Genomic DNA, 20,762 nt, shown 5'->3' with positions numbered 1-20,762 from the left:
GAGAAATGGCAACTGATGTATAGTGCAGCATTGCTGTATGACAAATATATCAAAATCCACTTGTATAGCTGGTCACACCCCAGGTCAACAAATTGCATTTCTGAACTACTGATTATTTTTAAATCAAAACAAATAAACGGTCCATTTAAAAATAATGATAGCTCATTATTCTTCAAAAATGATCACATTTACTGGACAGACCAATCAATGTGCTCATTATAAAGCCAGCATTACTCACAATGACCATGGATAAATCCTGCATTACCTACACCTGATCATGAGTTGTTATTAAATTATCTGTTCATATGGTAAAATAGTATGCTAGCAAACTACTGCACATTTATTGTCACTGGGCAGCACTGTAATGCATTATTTAACATTGCTGCCACACAGCAGAGTTTGGCTCCAAGCTGGCATGCCTTCTTTTTGGAGTTTGCATGTCCATGTGTGTTTTCTCCTGGCTCTTTTTCCTCTTGTACACCAACGACATGTCAACTGAAATGGTGACTCTAAAAAGTGTGTGTGTTTGTTATGAAATGGCGTAGAATGACTTCTGGTCCAGGACTGGTTCTCTGCCTTAAATTTGCTGAGTGCAGGGACAGGCTTCAGCAACCCCGAGACCCTGAAGATGGTAAAGTGAGTACTTGAAAATAAATGAATAAATTAATGTTCATAACCACTCTCTACTGAACTGCTGTGCCAATTCTGTAAAATCCCTTCCTTAATTCTCTTTTCACGTAATACTTGTGTATTTGTAACACTAACAACTAAACAGTCTCTCTGGATAAAAAAATAAGTCCTATTGAAGGCAGCATCTTTTTAAAATGCATCAAAATGTCAGTTTATTTTGAAACAAATTACTTTGTTTAAATTAAATAGTTTTTATTTTAGTGGTTCCTACTACACAGAATAATATTACATAAATGCTTTGTGGAAAGATTACAAAGTACTTAAGTGAAGTTATGTAATTATAACTTTTCACAAATCTTATGTTTGACAACAAAATCCTATGCACAAAAAACTATGGTGTTAATAAATAAGGCTGTATTGACACCTTGTCAAAAATATTAAGCTTAGGATGACAGTTATCTCATTTTCCTATTAGCAAATTTAGTTACAAAATAATCTTAACAGAACAATAAATGATAATGTAGTAATAGCTCATTCCAAAATCTACACACAAGTTAGATATTTGTAACATTATATCTCCAAATTGTGTTTGTTGCTGTCGATTCACCAAGCCAAAGGTCATGATGACAGACAACAGTGGGCACTTTATGTGCAAGATGTTGGGATTGCTCCTTTTTTTTTAAAAAAGTGTATCATAGTAGATAATTGGTTTCTTTGTCTCAGTGCGAAACTCTTCTAACTTTAACCCAACTCTGAATAACACTGCTTCATCCCACCACTTGGCCATAACCTGAAAAAGACAAAGAAAATTAGTATAAAAGGAATACATGGAAAGTGCTCTGCAGTACACAGCTGCATTAGTTGTTTTAGTATAATGGGTGTTCAAAAAGCCAGAGTCAGTCAGCTCACAGAAAAAAAAAATCTATACATGAACTACAACTTAATCATCAACAAAGTTAAGCTTCAAAACATTCTGCACCAAAACATAAAATCAAATAATTCCATTTTACTCCACAAAGTAAAATATATTAAAAGTGATATACTTACAATAATGATAGATCTGCATGGTCACTGTTCTTCCCCCTCATCACTTGGACTAAATGTCAACTCTTAGTCTGCTTAGCACTGATCTAAGCCTTCCCAGGCTTCTCCCCCTGTCCTGAATGCTGTGTCTCACCCTTCACTTTCCAGATCTGAAGTAAGAAATAAGGAAGCTGAAATATGCATAAATGTAACCTTACAGATAACTCCTTCCCCCTACCAGATCAGGGGAAGGTGGGTAGGAATGTAAGGAGTATGAATTAGGGCCATGCAGATATATTACTAGGGTGAGTACATAACTTTCAATTCTGTAATGATCAGTTTCACCCCATACCTCTCAGGTATACCCTATAATGAGGAACATTCCTCATTTTTAACATTTTTATTGAATTATCACTTAAGACATAGGCAAACATACATTTATATAAAAGAAGACAATCCATATTTATATGTTCTCAGTTACAAATATTATACATCACATGTATTTGTTTATACAACCATCATGAATCCAAAATTAAATAGAGACACCATACCAATGAAACGTTTTCCAGTGTTCATAAGTAAAATGCTATAGATAGAGAAAAAAGCACAAGTGTTGATTAAGACCACCAGGCATATGTTGGAAATGAACCAGTGACTGGATTTTGGAGATAGATAAGATGAAAACCAGCAACTCATTAATTGATGAATAAATGTGGGAATACAACACATTACTTACATCTGTGAATATGATGGAACAAGAAAACTTGGAAATATTGGACTTTTTTGATTTTGCTAAACTTGTAGGAACTCCAAAGCATATGACCAACTTCATGTCACTGATGTTTGGAAGAAGATTTAGGAGAGGGGAAAAGGAAAGAAAATTAACTGTAAGTAAAACAAAATTTTACTCAACAGTATTCTTATGATGCATGGTATTACCTGCATGCTATAAAGCAAACATTTTTCAGTCAAGTTTGAGTATAATAGAGATAATAAAGTAAATGGATGCACCTATGTTTTTCCCTTCTTCTTCAGATTTAAGAAATGCAGGCACTGCAATGTAAAAACAGAAGAAAACATGGACAAAAGAGCATGATATAAGTACAACTGATACACACTTTCTTATTTTAACAAAGGGGAATGACTGGATTAAGGTCCTTGTCTTGATTTAATAAGTTTTAGGGGGAAGCAAATAAATAAAAAAAACACTGAATATAATAAATACTGAATAGTGTTTTCCTCTAGCCCATAAATGTTTACATTGCTATATGTGTACTGGAACGCAACTGTGTATCCAGTTCTCATGTTTCTATGGAGACAATCTAATAAGGGGCAATAAAAACATAATTTTTCTTTCTTTCAATGGCCAGGAGATAATCTTTTTTGAAAGTATTCAAGTTGTTTTCTTTAGGTGGGAGAGGAAAAATATTAGAAGAAAAAAACAAATAGCACTTAGTGGAAGTAGAAGCACAGGCTGTATCACACATCTTAGCATGAATAACCTTCATTATAGGTAGAGTGTGGCTGTCAATTTGTGACAACTGTTCCTATTAAAACTTCATTATTTAAAGATATACACAGGTTTGTGTGTTAGTATTAAGTTAATAGATTTTGGGATGTTCTGGAGACGCATTTGTTTTTCTTTCTTTTATATTCATTAAAACAAGAAGTTTTGTAAGATGTGACAGATTAAATGGATATGTCAAGAAACAATGGTATGAAAGATCATGCTGCCATATATTAGTGTATGCATGTAACACGAAAGCTGAAACTATACATTTAAAAAACAATAACAGGTGGGAATAACATCCGTATTATCTTTAAATGTGATTGGTCTCAAACATATACAAAAAAGAAAGAGTAGTGATCTACATTAAAAATGCAGAGTACAAATAGTTATGCTATAGGTGACACATTTGGAAATAACTGAGCATGTGAATTTGATGAAAGGATTTCAAGATAGTAATTTAGCATAATATCTGGGACAACGAAAAAAAGAGGCGTACTTATATTAATTGCAAAAGAATCTGTGATAGAAAAGGGAAAATAGGTAATACTGTTAGATTTGTAGTAATATGGGGCTACTGCTAAGGGAGGAGGATTGTGCTGGCATATATTTATATTCCAGCTAAAACTGCTACAATGAAGGTTAAGAAAATTCTGGCAGAAATAATCAGCTTTCAACAGGGAATATTACTTATAGGTGGGGACTTGAATTTGATTTGCAACAGTGAGGATGTATCTGAGGGACATAGAAGGGAAAATAAAACCGAGTAGACTTTTTAAGAAATTTATGAAAATATCTGGTATTGAAGATGTGACTTCAGTAGTAGGAGTTCGGAGAGAATTTACATATTATTCCCCAAGGTAAAAAAACTAGGCTAGGCAGAAATTATATTTCACAGAAACGTGCATTTAATTGAAATTTTGATAATGCAACCAACTATTTCAGATCATGTGCCAATGATAACTACAATAAAAATGCAAAGTAATGAAATAAAAATGACAGATTAGCACTTCCCAACCTATCTGTTAAAAAGAGAAGAATTTAAGGAACGAGTGGTGGAAATTATTTGAGAGTTATTAAGAGAAGATAGAACTTTATTCTGAAAATATAGCCAGGAAACGGGATAAAATTAAACTGGAATTTAAAAATAAGACAGAAATGCAAGAAAAAAAGAGGCATGGTTAAGAAGTAACAAGAGTTATTTTGAGGGACTGACAAAGGTTCAAGTATTACAGAATGCGGGAATCTCACCAAACAAGAAGAGTCGCAACTACAGAGTGCTAAAGAGAAAATAAGGGACCACCTTGATAATAAGCATAAGTTTAGAAAGATTTCTGTTAGCAACTTTTTTATAAGAACTCCAGAGCACAAAAACGTATAGCACAATGGCTCAGGCAACAAAAGCAAAAATGAATTTTGAAAGCTTAGGGAACCTATAACAAGAAAAATAACCAGAGATCCTGTACAGGTATTAGAAATTTTATGAAAATCAGTATAAAGCAGAGAAATATGGAAGTCAAGAAAAAGTACAAATGGAAATGTTTATGGAAGAATTAAATATGCAAAGGTTAGCGGTATATGAGGCTCAATTACTAACAGGATAGGAGGAGGTGAGATAAAAATGGTGATGTATAACCAATCTACAGGGAAAGACCCCAGGATTAGATAGAAGAGCTCAGATGGTATAATGGTGCATTACTCTGATTGTAGTTTACAGGGTCCTGGGTTCAAGACTTGGCAGGACTTATTACAGAGGCACAGGAAACTAAACTAAGGGGGCAGCGAAAGCCAACACATTCCGGCTAGGCTTATAAATGCCTTTGGGCAGATAGCCTAGTACCTACCTATGAACCTATGGTACTCCTGTAGAAGTCTGGCAGCTAAGAGGGAAGAAAGTGATAAAGATCTGGAAAGTTTTGTTTAACAGTACTTTAAAAGCAGCAGCACCAGCATACTGGAAGAAAGTGATGGTAGCTGCAATAACTAAAGATGGTAAGAACCCATCAGATCCAGGTTCATAAAAGCCAATTCAAAACTAAACCATGAGTATAAAGTGTATATGTCTAGATTGGCTAAAAATGATAAAGGTGATGCCAAAATCGATATAGATCAATGTGGTTTGTGAAGGGGATGCAAACATTTGACATTAATAGAACAATCAGGATCCAGAGGGAAGCAGAATTAAGAAAATACCACTGTTGTTGGTGGGTCTTGATGCAGAGAAAGCATTTGACAGAGTAAGTTGGGATTTTGTGAGTAGGGCAATGGAAGCATTTGCATTCCCTGATAAAATTATAAGGTTGATTAGGAGGATATATGAGAGATCAGAGGGAAAAATTAAAGTGTGTGTGTGTGTGTGTGGGGGGGGGGGGGTTCCTCTCTGATGGGTTCTGTTTGAGCAGAAGAACTAGGCACAAGTCTCCACTTTCCCCTTTATTTGGATTGTATTTAGAACCAATGGCAAAGAAAACAACAGTCTCAGAAATTCAAGGATATAATTGGTATGTTAATTGTGATGATGTGAGGTATTGCCAACTATGCCAAGAGAAGTAGGGCAGTGGATGTATAAAACAGGCCAGCACAGGTAGCTGGAACTTTGTAAAGTATATGTCATTTGTGTATCAAACTGATTTGTACAGATGCTTGTGTTGAAAATACATCTGTAAAGCTGCTTGTGTTAAAAATGTACCAGCAGTGGGTCCTGACTGTATTGTAACTGATTAAATGTATGTTTTAACAGAGTTTACTGGAAGAGAAGAGGTTACTCTCAGGCTAGCTAAGTTTGAAACTAGTAAGAAATTAAATTATTTAATTTAAGCCATAAAGATTGTGGGCCGGATTCAATAAAGCCTACACTAAGTGTTCACTAAGTGTACACGATATGTATTCAATAAAATTCTTATCACATTTTTTTGTGCTTTCTAGTTACTCAGAAAGATTACACCAAGTGTGCTTGTAGTCTACACTTTGTAGTAACCTTTATGAATTCTTGTCATATTTAAAGCTACAAGAATATCTGTAGGAAAACTAAAATTAGGAGGAGGAAGGTGTGCGTTATGTCTTTGTCTGCTCACTCAAAACAGTGTACACTTAGTGTAGGCTTTATTGAATCTTGCTCTGTATCATACAGTTCTGACTGCAGCCAGAGACAAAACGTCTGTGCCCGAGAATGGTTTATTAGCTCCTGTAGGAAGAGTGGAAATGTTTTATGGCTTCCAGATGCTATAACACATCTTAGCAAAACTCTGTGTGTACAGTAACACGTGTGTCATATTCTGGTTCAGTTTCCAGTAATAGAAGTAGTATGGGAACCAAAAGTCAGAATACTGTGTGTGTCATGACATTCTGTACACTGAAATGATGTTTTAATACTAGAAGAGACTGAAGTCTCATGTCAATCTGTTTTTGGAACCTGACAAAGAAGGCCTCCTTGCCTTGCTCTAGTAAGTGAACCAGGGAACAGTAATTCTTTAGATCAGTCAGGAAAATGTAGTGAGATTCATTAAGTATTGCTTTTCGGTATCTTTGTGAATCTATTCATCTGTTATTTTAATATTTCCTGTGAGTGAAACTCTGGTGTTTACTGTAAATATATATTCCGTATTTTCATGTTTTTTATATATTATTAAACATATTTAAACTTTTCATTGTGGTTGGTTCTTTAGAGAACATTTTCTTATACCTATCTGGTGACTCTGTGGCCACTCCTGAAAGCCTTACTGCATTGGTCAAACAAGAACCATTGGCACTAATAGCAATTTCACTCATTACAATTAGGTACCCTTGTAAGAACCTTAGAGTAGCTGGCTTTGGAGTGTCTGGTGAAAGTAACCACCTTGAGGGGGATCTATAGCTACACTGAGCCAGACAGCAAAATTCTAAGTTACTAAGGTGCAGCCTAGGGATGCAGGCATATGACATGAGTGCAGCACTGTTGTGGGATCAGTAAAGCCAATTCAGATGGGTTCTCAAGACAGGCCATGGGTTGATGTATTCCCCAGACAGGCCAATTCCTCTCAAGCAACATTTTTCAAGGGTCACTTGAAAAACTAGTTTGAGTCTTCAAAGGGGGGACAGATGTGACGATGTGAGGTATTGCCAGCTATGCCAGCAGAAGTAGGACAGTGTGTAAAACATGCCAGCACAGATAGCTAGAATTTCTGTAAAGAACTATATGTCATTTGTATATCAAACTGATTTGCACAGATGCCTTTGCTGAAAAATATATTTATAAAGCTACTTGTGTTAAAAATGTACCAACAGTAGGTCCTTACTGTATTGTAACTGAGTAAATGTATATGTTTTAACAGAGGATACTGGAAGAGAAGAGGTTAATCTTAGTCCAGCTAACTTTGAAAACTAGTAAAAAATTAAATGACTTAATTTAGGCCACAAAGACTGTATCTTACAGTTCTGACTGCAGCTAGAGATGAAATATCTGTGCCACAGAATGGTTTATTACCTTCTGTAGGAAAACTGGAAGTGTTTTATAGTTTTTTGTGTGAGAGATTCTGGTTCAGTTTCCAGTAGTGGGGGTAGTATGGGAACCAGAAGTCAGATGACCAGATGTGTGTGATGTCATTCTGTTAATACTAGAGGAGACTTGACGTCTCATGGTACTCTGTTTTTGGAATCTGAGAAAGAAGGACCCCACACCTACTTTATCATACCTTGCTCTAGTAAGTGAACCACGGATTAGTAATTCTATAGAACAGTCAGAAAAATATAGTGATATTAGTCAAGTACTGTTTTTCTGTATCTGTGTGAATGTATTCATCTGTGTTATTTTAATATTTATTGGAACTCTGGTGTTTACTGTAATCAGATATTCTGTACTTTCATGTTCTTTTATTTTTTTATTAAATATATTTAAACTTTTCACTGTGGCTGATCCTTTAGAGAATATTTTAACCTTTGAGAGTACTTATATCTATATGGTGACTCTGTGGCCACTCCTGAAATTTTGACTGCATTGTTCAAACACTACCATTGGTATTAATAGTAATTTCAGTCAGTATAATTGAGTATCCTTGGTAAGGGCCTTAGAGTAGCTGGCTTTGGAGTGTCTAGTGGCAGTAACTACCTTATAGTCTGGGCAGAAGGGGGAATAGCTAGTAAATCTTTGCCACCCTTTTCCATGTGTGTGTGTGTGTGTGTATGTCTGTGTTTGTGTGTGAAAATCAAATCTCAAAGTGTGTGTGTTGCGTATGTCAGCTGCTTGGAAGCAGTGACACGAAGCACTGGTTTCACACACAGAGTGCTGGATGACTTGGCTTTGACACTTGGATGAGGACTTGATTCTACAGCTGTGCCAGTGGGGAGTCTCAGTGGGGCCCTGGAAAGAGGGAGAGAGAAATACAGACCCTGGACTGAGTGCATTCCCTGTGTGTTCTTAACAGAAATTGCGCTTGATGCAGAGGGCTGCATCTGGAAATACTGGGTGTATCCATTTTTGTTCCAAGTGAACATCCCTCTGCAGTGTCACTGGTGAAAATTCAGGCTCCTTGCTTACTGGCCCAGAGAGGGGATGTCACAGTAGTCAAGAAAAATTGTCTTTATTTGGAGAAGAAATAATTTTATACCTGCCAAAACCAAAAAAAAAATGACCACAAAATAAAGTTAGAAATGAGGAGAAAGTCCAACTGGGCATTTATAGACTTGATGAAAGCATATGACAAGGTCCCAAGAAAGCTGATTTGGGCAGTACTGCAGTGGTTGGAAGTCCCAGAAACATTGGTAGAATTAGTGCAGGCTATGCATAAGGACCCAATAACTCAAGTACAAACAGGGTTTGGCCTCACAGAGGGGTTCCCAGTGGGAGTAGGTGTACACCAGGGTTCAGCTCTGGGCTTACTACCGTTCATACTGGTGATGGACTACATTAGCAAACAGGTCGGTGGGGACAGATCAACAAAGTTGTTGTATGCAGATGATGTGGCATTACAGGCAGACTCTGCAGCAGAACTTCAGCAAAGGATAGGAGAATGGAATGCAACACTGAAGGCACATGGAATGAAACTAAGTACAGATAAGACTGTGGTAATGGCAGCAAACTGGTGAAATCAGAAGAAGCTGATAACAGAGACAGAAGGGAAGATAGTGGAACATGTAAACAGTTTCAAGTATCTGGGAGGGGTGGTTGAGAAGGGAAGTCTGAATGAAGAGGTCAAAGCTAGAATCAGAGGTGCTGCAGCCAACTGGCATAGAGTGTCAGCTGTAGTCTATGACAGAAGAATGTCAAAGAAGCTGAAAAGTAAGGTGTACAAAACAGTGGTGCAACTAAGTACTACTGTATGGTACAGAAACCTGGGCCGTAAAGGCAGAACAGTTAAAGAAGCTAAAGGTGATGGCAATTAAGTGCCTGAAAAGGATGGCAGGATGCACACTGTGGGACAGCGAAGAAATGAGGACATAGCAGAAGCCAAAGTAGCTCCAACTGCAGAAAAGATCAAAGAGAACAGATTACCGTGGTTTGCACATGTTCAGAAAAGCAGAAGACAATATGGCGAGGAAGATTTGGTTCACAGAGGAAGAAGGTAAGAAGAAGCGAGGATGTCCAGCAAAGAGGTGGATGGACTGTGTGAATGAAAATCAGGCATGAGTGCTGAGGAAGGCAGGAGTATGGCACTGAATAGAGAGAGTTGGTGACAATTAACATGATACCCCAACCCTATGTAGAAAACGAGGGCTAACGATGATGAAAACCAGAAAATGACACTTCAGTGCTGTGGAACATTCTGAGCCAGTTTAGTGCCTTTTCAGGTTACAAAATTAATGATAAAACCAAGGTAGTAGCTGTAAACTTTGTATAAGAGAAGCATGGACCAGTGGATAGGAAATCAGAAATATAACCAGAGTCTAGCACCTACGTCTCTAATGGGCAGAAGCATCCTGTAAATGTTATCTTACCTTACATATACCCCTTAAAATAACCTCTAAAGCACAAACTTGTGGGATACAACTGGGATGCTTGGCTAAGTTGGTAAAGGCTCCAAGTGGTCGTTATCCTAGTATATACCAATAAATTATTTGTGATCATTAGAACAGTAAAAAGTACATAATTGGTTTTAGAGTAACCCCTGAAAGTGGAGATGTTACTAGGAGCCAAAAATCAGGTTTTCATAGAGTTGATCATAGCAAGATGGTCAGATCTGACTAGTGTGGGGTAACAAGTGGGGTGGTATAATAGGGAAAATTATTTGCAAGGATAAGGTCAAGAAGATTAAAACCTGTAATAGAGAGGGAAACATTTTGATCAAGCATACTGGCATTTATAAAATCTCTATTTGGTTGTAAATGTTTGCCAGTTTATGTGTGGCTAGTTGAAGCCACCCATAAGAAGGTTATTTGGTTCAAATGTAAACTTTTTTAAATGGATAAGGTATTCTGCATGTTCTGAAAGGGTCATAGATGGCTATATTCCAATAATTACTTTAACCAGTTCCAGATTTGTATCATGCAAAATTTGCTGAGACACAATGGGATTTCAAATAAAAAAAAAACAATATTCCCTCACAGTTGCAGGTGCATCTGAATGCATGATATGCATTTTCTTAACTGCATGAAAATGACAAGATGTTTGATAATTGTGACTTCAATGATATCTGTAAAAGACCCTTTTGTTTTTGTGTGTGAAAAAGACATTCTGTCAATATTTTTCTAAGGCTGTTTGTACATTATCAATGATTCTGCACACTATTTTCAAATTATACAATGGGGGTGTGGAACAATCCAGTCTGGAATAATCCATTTCATCTTGCAGGATTATTTTCTTGTAACACTCCTGCTGGAAGACTAAGCACCACAGTCGTGAGATGCACAAACACAGAGAAATTCCTTACAGTAAATCAGTAAACAAAGGAAATAGTTATATTAAACAAGCACATAAAATCCATTCAAAATACCAGGAGCTAGAAAATATACGGAACTGCAACATGCATTATCTGAAAATCCACATGACAAGGAAGAACCAAAAGACAACTATGGAATAAAACACATGGAAACACATTGATGGGAAACATCAGCAACAATAAAGAAAAGGGTCACAAATCACATGTAACATATATAGCCTATACAAGATCACCAAAGACATAACAGAAATACCTCAATTAACAGCAATCATTAATACCCCCATCTTAAAAAAAAACAAAAAAACAAATCACAAAGTCCAGAGCAATCAAGATAATTTTCAGCAGAAGTAAGGAGAAAATGGTGGCGATGGAAAACAATTTAACACCATTAAAATGCTCTTTAAAATACATTAATGATGGGTGTCTCTTGAAAGTGTGAGGACAGTAGTTGTGATATTTGGAACACCAGATCTGTAAGTGTACTAAATCCAAGACCGTAGTATCTCAGATTATTTTCCTTTCTCTGAAATACAATAGTCTCAGAAGCATCCTGCAGCTCCTCTCACTGCAGCATGCACTTTCTGAGTGCACCTGGTCACATTTTCAACAAGGTGAAAGTGCAGGAGCTCAAGACATGATAATTTTGCTGTCCCCATTGTGTACCACCATCCTCCCCTAACAGCTAGGCAATGAGGAGCAGTCCATAAATACAGAGTCATCTTCTGCTGTGCATCTCTGCAGCATACACCATAAGGCACATAAACAAGCATTCAGAGCCTGTGGCAATACAATCATGGACTATGGAAACTGCTAGTTGTAATACAGCTTAAGTTCCATACACAAGGTGGGGGTTTAGTAATTATGGAGATACGACTACTATGGACGTATTATGAACCTGTTGAATGATACAGAGGTTTATAATACAGTTTCCCTTAATGAAATAAATTTGGCATATAGGTCCATTAAAGTAGTCCTTGATGGGTTATTGTTGTTTGACCATATTACTAGACCCCTTTATGATTATTTACATGTGGAAAAAACAGTGCTTTCTAAAATATTTAGGATCCTTAAAATACATACTAACAGAGGATCCTCCCATGTGTCTAACAGTAGCCCCAATGGTCTCAGTTACTGAACCCCTAGTGGAGTATGTGGACAACAGATTGAAACATTTATTGGTACAATTTCCACACATACTGAAAGACTCATGGGATTTATTAGACAAATTACAACCTCTTATTGTGCCTGAGCAATCATTAATAGTAATGTAATGTGATGTGCACAGTCTCTTTACAGTTATATCCCAAGACACTGGATTAATATGGTTTAAAGACATTGTGACACAATACAGTGGCCTTGGTTACATTGATATAGAAATTATATGCACTTTTATGGATCTAGTTTTGAATAACAACTTTCTAATATTTGAGGGAGAGTTTTATAGACAAAATCAAGGAGTGGTGATGGGCGCAGCCTGCACTCCACTATTTGTGAATACAGTTAAGTTATGGTGGGAGTTACATAAACTATTTGAGTCACGCTTATTTAAAAACTGTCTTGCATACTATAGGTATTTGGATGATTTATTTTTATCTGGACAGGTACACAGGAACAATTCGATACACTTATTGAACACATGTGGAGTAGTACCAATTTTCTTACTTAATGATGAAACTATTAACTATTTAGATATTAACCTGTCTAGAGGTACAGACGGGGCACTGACTACTACAGTTTATAGGAAACCAACACATTGCAATACATATTTGCATTACATGAATTGTCACCCTATGCATGAAAAAAAAGGTGTAGTCAGGAGTCAACTTATTCGGGCATCATGACTTACATCAGACAACTTGGAATGTTCAAGAGAATTTTCCTTGTTATCTGAACGTGGATACCCACCAGAACTTATAAACAATATAGCAACAAAAGTGTGGATGGGGAGACAAAACATGTTTTCACCTATTATTAAATTGGATTTAAAAGCAAAACACAGTTGACTGGGGTGGTTACAGACAGTGACGACTTTAATACAAACAATATGGTTAAGCATTATACAACTGATGTAAGAGAGACTGAAAAAATCATAATTAAGAATTAGATGTTGCTGCAATCAAGCATTGATATTTGTCATTTATTTGGCACTTGACCAACATTTACATATAAAAACAAACCTAATTTTAAGTTAATGCTGGAAAGAACAGGTCCCCATGAAAGGTGTTCCGATGACCAGGAGATGTGAACACTGTTCAAATTGCAGTTTTATCAACACAAACAGGAAGGGAGATGTACTGAAAAATTTAAAAGTGTGGGATGAAGGTTTGTTGTTGAATTGTAGTGTACAGATCATCATTTACTTAGCTACTTGCTGCAGTTGTAATGCATTTTATGTTGGAAAAACTAATAATTCATTCAAACAATGTACCAACATCAGTACAGTATAAAGAAAATGGCAACAAAAGTCCATTAGCCACACACTCAATTTGTTGCAAAGGCTTCAAAAAGTTCACTTTTCTGATTTTAGAACAACTTTCATTAAAACCTCTAGGGGGAGATTGGGAAAATGAATTGCTACATAAAGAAATGATGTGGCAATTAAGATTAGATGCCACAAACCCACCGGGGCTTAATGATAAGATTTCTATATCAAGTGAGCTAAAAAGTAGAGCTATGCAAGTGCACTAAACAAACATTTTATTTTATTTAAGACCCAAAAGAAAAGAGTGTAATTGTTGTGTTCAAGGTTTTTATACTCCTGATGAATTTTTCAGCAAGCATGTTCATTTATTGGTTGAGGGGAGGGATGTGTTTGATACACATGCTTTTTAAGCTGGTTATTTTTTAACAAGGATGGTTCTGATGATGTCTGTACTATCAGACAAAAGGGCTTAACCTGACAAAATATTGTGGAACATTAAAGCTTTTGTGATTCTTGTTGGACAGACTGACTTTGGTAATATTTTATTTCACAAAGTACCTGAAGGTCACAAATGTAATGAATTCAGGACAATGAACTAAGCCCTTCCCCCCAAACACACACACACATTATTAGCACATAACAATCATAATATGCCTGAGTACATCATTTGCAGTCCCATTAAATAGGTCATTGCAGTGCACAAGTATGGGATGGACATTAGGCAAGTGCATCATAGTGTACATGTATGCTTATGTAAATAGCAGCAGTAAAGAGAGTGCTTTGAAACTGTAGCCCATCTCCTAATAACAGGATTTGAGTCTCTGTTGCTCTGAGCAAATCACTTAACTTAATCCAGTAACCAGATGTGAAATATGCAGCGAGTCCGACAGCCACCAGTTGTAACTGGAATGCTATACTCATAAGCTTCCTTACCTTCACGTAGCCAGTGTCAGAGAACTTGCATCCATTATGAATAGTGGCTGTGAAGCATGCTTCCACATCCCAAACATAGGTCTTGGTAACATGGAGGACTGAGACTGCAGCCAGAGTGTGCACCTACTGGGACATACTCCTATAATTTTACTATCCCAAGCCACGCTGATGTGATTCCTAGCCTCGCACCTGTACAAATATTATCTATCTATATTATATCCACTTTTAAAAAAACAAACCTTACAGCAACAGTCACCAACCTGATTTGCTCAAATTTCTAACGTACAGTATAATTAAAAAAAATGTTTGTTTTTTTTGTCATTTTCATGTTCACTGTCTCAAATATGATCTATTTATATATTGTTTGCTTGTTGTAAATTGGGTGATTTCTAAGATTTTTCTTCCTGTTAAATGTAACATTATTTGTTTTTATAGACATTGCTTTGTTTCCTTAGATGCACTGATGAACCTAAATCTGATCTGATGTATGGCTATTGCTGTGGATTTTTATAGTATTATGTCTAATAAAGAAAACTGAATTGTCTTGAATGGATCAGTGCTGATTTACTTATAGCTCAGTTGATTTCTGTACCATTTTTATGAATTCTGGGTTTTTTTTGCTTTATGATATCCTCATAACCAGTAAGTTATGATCAAGTAAATATATATTAGATAAGTGAAATCTTAAAAACACTCAAGCCGTGCTTGTTCATTTATAAAGAATTGCATTTGTTAATAAGGTGAGAGAAATGGTCCTCAATCCAAGGACCGGATCCCATACAAGCAACCTAGGCAGCTGCCTAGGGCCCAGTGCTTGCTGGTGACCTGACCATACAACAGTAATTGAAAAAAAAAGTTTTTATTTTTGTGCACTATTAAAAAATTTCCTGCTCTGTGCCTGAACCAAACCAATATTGCTGCTCCTATAAGATTTAATTGGCAGATTCTGCCAAATGTTGAGCCGAACAGACTGGAACAGGAATGCATGGAAAACAAGAGAGCTTCCATGAACAGGTATGAAATTTTAATCTCGCAGCAAAATGTTGAGAATGGGGGGGGAGCTGCTCACACAGGAGAGAAGGAATTTCTTTTTTGTGCAGTTACAGCAGGGGAGAGGTGGGAGAATGGGGGCTGCTTATATAGGAGAAATGGAATTTCTTTTTTTTTTTTTTTTGCGTAGCATCACTATTTTTTATGCAGTTACAGTAGCGGACAGGCATAAGAATGGGTGCAGACTCATACAGGAGAGAGGGAATTTCTTGAACTATGAGAGAGGGGAGGCAGTTGCCTTGTGCAGCATTAGGAACGATCAGCTATGGGAGAAGCACTTGACAAGCAGGTAGATAGTGGCTGAAAATTAATATCTTTTGCTGTGTGTGTGTGTGTGTGTGTGTGTGTGTGTGTGTGTGTGTGTGTGTGTGTGTGTGTAATGCCCAGTTAGAAAGGGGTGTTTAGTTAAGTGATTTGCTCAGAGCAACAGAGACTCAAATCCTGTACCTTGGCCAAAGGAGGCAAGAGCCTTAATCCTCCACACCAACTGCTACACCTCCATTAATTTTGCTTTTCCCTTTGGTAAATCACTGAGGATTACAGTCAGTCAATGTCGGTCATTAAAGTTTCACAGTTGTTGTAGTTCATACCATACATGTTGATGCCAAACCTGTTCTGATACTTTTTTTAGTGATTTAGAGTAGTCTGCTTTTATTTGTCTCTCGTTTTGCAGAGCATCTCTGATTTTGCTCATATCTATTCCCTATCCTAGAGCAAGTCACTTAGCCAGACAGAACTTTGGGATGACTAGAAATTTGATCTAGGCTCCTCAGTGGTCCACTGAACTGCAAGCCTAGTAACTATGACCTTTGAACCAGAGTACTTATGGTGTTAAAGGAAGGAAACCGATTGCAGTAAACAGGAGCATCAACACATGAGCAGCATTCTTATTAGAATGGGCAAATATGAGCACATATTTTTACACTTGTTAACCGGGTTAGTCTGCCTGGGTTCTTAGAAGCCCTTTTTCAGCAGAGACCCGAGCAGAAAAGCTCCCAAAAAAAAAAAAAGTTTAAGTAAACAAATAGTAACAACAAAGATTATCACAGATCACATTTTAAGTATACATACTTCGGAAGTAATTACATAACATGCAATAAAGGAATGGATAGAAATACAATACATATATGGAAATTTTCATGTAGTATGGCAAGAAACTAAGCAGAAATATGGTAAGACTAAGATCAATATATTGCTGAATCAAGGTACTAGGCATGAAGTAAGTAAATATACAGATAAAGTTGTGTGAACTTTGGAACTTAATAAATAAATTAAAGAACAGTAATAAGGGATTATGGGAATTGAGTATAACATGAGCTAACTAGTAGGTCAGCTGTGAATAAACTGGACAGCATGAAGTATATGACTTTAATGTTAAAGTTTTTACTATGAATACATTTTTAATTTAGCTTGTTTATAGCTTGTTTTTTTGCAGCAACACAGGTATGAAATACACAATGTTTGGGCTACAAGTTTGTCTGGCACTTAGTGCAGATGTATACAGCTATGAGCTCTTAAAGAGCTGTTTTCTGTAGTATATGGTTTAATTCCCTCAGTCTTCATTTCTCTTGTGTGTGACTCAGCCAAGTTACTTCACCAGACAGTACTCCTGGGCTGTTCTTGTGTCTAGTAGGTTGTCCCAGGCTGTTAGCAGATGCATTACATATTTGTCTTTTGAATTTTTGCAGTGTTTATGGTAGCTGGTAAGACAGAGGCAAGAAATTGGCCTGATTCATTACCCTTTGTAGGGCGGCATTTGTTCACAATCTGGCTTTGTTGATTCTGGAGATGTACGCTGCAACAATACAGCATTATTAGCCATTTAAGTGCATCAGTCTTGTGCTGAGTGATGTGAGAAGGGAGAGCTGTTCATGATGACAGAGAAGTCCTACGAAGGTAAAAACAAATGAGATGTAGGTGTTCTGCAAGCATGCAAGTCTCCCAAAAAAAAAAAAATTAGTAAGCTATATGCAGTAATATTGCTGATTTCTGTATGACTTGTTGAACAAAAGCTGCTGCAGGATTTATAATGTCTTTAACTGTTTTGCTTTATTTATTTCATTAAATAATGAATTCATTCATTAATAGGCCAGGATTGTATAATATAGTCTAACCATGTTGCATTTTGTAAAATATTTTGCAGTACCTTCTTTACAGCCTCCAGCGTTAGGTCATACAGTCTGCAAGAGCTACAGTGATGATCAGAAAAGTCTGATCTTTACCATCCATTATATAGCCATTGTTGCATATACCTGCGATACAGTCTTTTATGCAAGATCGGATTGTAAAGGATTTCTGCATTTAGTTAAAAACTGTTAATCTGTCAGTTAGTGCAGAGGAGTAGAGCTCTAACTTGTTAATGAGCTGCTCCCTCTGGCAAGGGTGCAGGGTTTAAATCTTCCCAGTTATATTCATCTACTGTGCAACACTGAGCAACTCACTTAACCAGACAGTGAATTGCGAATCTGAGCTAGGTAAGATCTCCAGATCTGCTAGCATAGTAGCTATGAACTTGCATCATCTGCCAGCCACTCCCTAATGCATAGTTAATGTAGTTCAGGAAATATTACAGTGATATCACCAGATGCAAGGGTGGGGGCAAAATAAAATGTAACATTTTCCCAATATCTATATCAGTACTATCAAATATGATGACGATCCAGGTATTATCTATTTTAGCAAAATACTACATTACTAGAAACTGATTGTTTACAGAAAAACATATAATTTAAAGAATGGTCAAAATTTTCTGGAGAACCATTAAATGCTATTAACTTTTCCAGAAAATGTCCTAAACATCTTCAGAAATATTATATTTTATTGGGAAAAAATCTGCCAAACATACATGTCAAATTCAAAACATTAAAAAATAACTACACGAGACTGTGAATCACAGATTAGCTATTCAGATTATACTGGATGTAGAACACCACGTGTCTATGTACCTTTAAGAAGCATTTCCAGACGTAGGTACGTGCATATAAGTAGTAAGGACGTGCAGTCAGCAGTGCCATTTTGACAGAACAGAGTGTTAGCATGTATGACTGTAGTAGTCAGTCTGTTTATATGTTTAGGTTCAAGTTACAAAGCTTCAATCCGGATGTTTGTGTGTAATAAAGCTGCTTGAACTGAACCCACAACCTTTTGTCTGTTTTATCCCGACCGGACGAGCGACATGGTGTCAGAATTGGGATTGAGAGTTCAACTTCTTCAAGCCATGAGGTGCAGAGTTGAAGGTGATGGCAGATTGAGCTGGCTGAGTGATACAGAGCTCAAACGATCAAAAAAGGGCCAGAAATGAATGAAAGGTAACCAAGACTTGCACAAATGATTTATTTTGCAAAGAAATAGAAACTGAGCATTTGTAAGGCACAAAACACATTATTAAACGAGTAGCACAAAACGTATTAATCAAACAAAAGGCACAAAACACATTATTAATTAAACTAAATGTTCAAAACCACAATATTTGATAAAACCAGCAGAGATATTTATGAGGCTCAGAATTATCTCCAATTTGCATAATGAGTATGTTTAAAGGACAAGAACGGGATTCTGTTATTAAATGCTCAACTTCTTTGTCCTTTTTCTCCCTATTTACTGTCCCTGCTATGAATAAACAATAATACAGCATTTAAAATATTTTAAATTGCCTGTTTCTTTCCACTAGAACAGTACCTTACTGTACTGCGGTAGTTTAACTTTCAAAAAAACTTTTATCCCACCCTGGAAAAACATGCTGCAGTCTCCAAATCACTGATGTCATCAAAGCCACTGAATACAAGTAGTCTTCTGGCCAATTCCCTCCCCAAACTGACATCACCATGACTGTCCTAAAAACCAATCCATGCTGTGATGTCACAGCTCCCTGGTCCTTCCCCTACCAATACCAAAAAGTAAAGGCTAGAACAAGGAAACAGTACATCAGTCAAGTCTCCTCCTGTGAGCTGACAATCACAGCAGGTAACAATTCAAATTATCCTTAGCACTTTGACAACTAAGGAAGTTAGGTATGAAGGGGGATGGGAGACGAGTCAAAGTAGTTCAGTTCAGGCTTCACAAATGACTGCAGTTTAGCCATTCTAAAAAGAAGCAGCAGTAAAAAGCACTTTGAAAGTCTGTTCTCTGGCATTTGCACCATTTGTGTTTTAAGTAGACATTGAACAGCATGAAATGTTACTTAAAACTGACTGAAAGACAGCAGTGTATGCATGTAAAAGCAATCCAGTGACAGGAGCGTTGGGAAGAAAAAGACCTGCGTGATGCAATTTTTTACAGGACAAGCACTGCATTGTGGGATACCTACAGGCAGACTAAACGATCAGAATTACTTCAAGATGCCAGACCCCATGCGGTCAGATTCAGAAATTACGCATAAAAATATTTAAAAACCTGTAAATAGTCCCAGAGTGGTGTTAAAATGTAGGAAACACCAAACCATGATAAAATAAACATGTTTTTTGAGTCTGTGGGTGCGGTTCTCCTTTAAAGCAAAACAAGCAAAAGAAAAGTATAATGAGCATGATAAGAGGTTAAAAGGGCATAACAAGCATAATAAAAGGGCAATAGAAGCTTAAAAAGCAAGGTGACTGCATGTTTTTTAGTAAAAGAGCTTGTTTGTGCACAAACTATTATTTTGCATTGACCAAAGCCATTCAAAGCATAACTAGAGTTGTTCGAAGTATCTCAGAGTGTGCAAAGTGTTTGCAGTGTGTGTGCTTTATTACTATGCAATTTCAGAGAGTTTGCTGTGTGCAAAGTACAGTTATATTGCAAAGTGCAAAGTACAGACATTTCGAAAAGTTTCTTGTGCTGTGTGCATTTATTCACAAACTGCTACCATTTCAAAGTGTTTCTTACACTGTACAAAGTTATTTCACAAAAGTACAGACATTTTGAAGAGTTTCTGTGCTGTGTACAGTTTATTTGCAAAGTGCATTCATTTCAAAGTGTTTCTTACTCTGAGCTTTTTCCACTGTCTACAGTTTATTCACACAGTCCAGTCACTTCAAAGTATTTCTTACACTGATAAGGAGTGGTTTCATAAAGTACAGTGATTTAAAGTGTTCTTGTGCTACAGAGGCTTACTTGGCAAAGTGCAGTTATTTCAGAGAGTCTGTTGTGCTACTGGACATAATTACAATTTCTGGCATAAAATTCTGGCATATTTATGTGTGTGTACGTTCGTATATAATTCCAAGCACCTTCACTACTATGAGTTGATATGAGACAGCCATTTCGCAGACCCAGTCCACTTGTGTTTGATCGTAATATAGCAGGGAATTGGAGAGTATTTGAGCAGACATACAATATCTGCATACAAGCAGTTTTTTCCTGACAAAGATGC

General features: G+C 36.7%; 1 protein-coding gene across 1 annotated transcript in view; it reads right to left on the bottom strand.

The window, feature by feature from the left end:
* Positions 1-814: 814 nt before the first annotated feature.
* LOC122791413 (fatty acid amide hydrolase-like) overlaps positions 815-20,762 on the bottom strand; it is a 1,249,544-nt gene continuing 1,229,596 nt past the window's right edge. Inside the window, exon 20 of the mRNA XM_044059161.1 lies at positions 815-1,420. Within this exon, the coding sequence (XP_043915096.1) occupies positions 1,310-1,420 (111 nt within the window). The 3' untranslated portion in view covers positions 815-1,309. The remainder of the gene's footprint in view (positions 1,421-20,762) is intronic.

The sequence above is a fragment of the Protopterus annectens genome, chromosome 17.part0 (genome assembly GCF_019279795.1).
Source record: "Protopterus annectens isolate FY-2018-M chromosome 17.part0, PAN1.0, whole genome shotgun sequence".
NCBI classification, from domain to species: Eukaryota; Metazoa; Chordata; order Ceratodontiformes; family Protopteridae; genus Protopterus; species Protopterus annectens.
The sequence above is the reverse complement of the archived record's forward strand: the minus strand, read 5'-3'. Positions and strand labels throughout refer to the sequence as shown.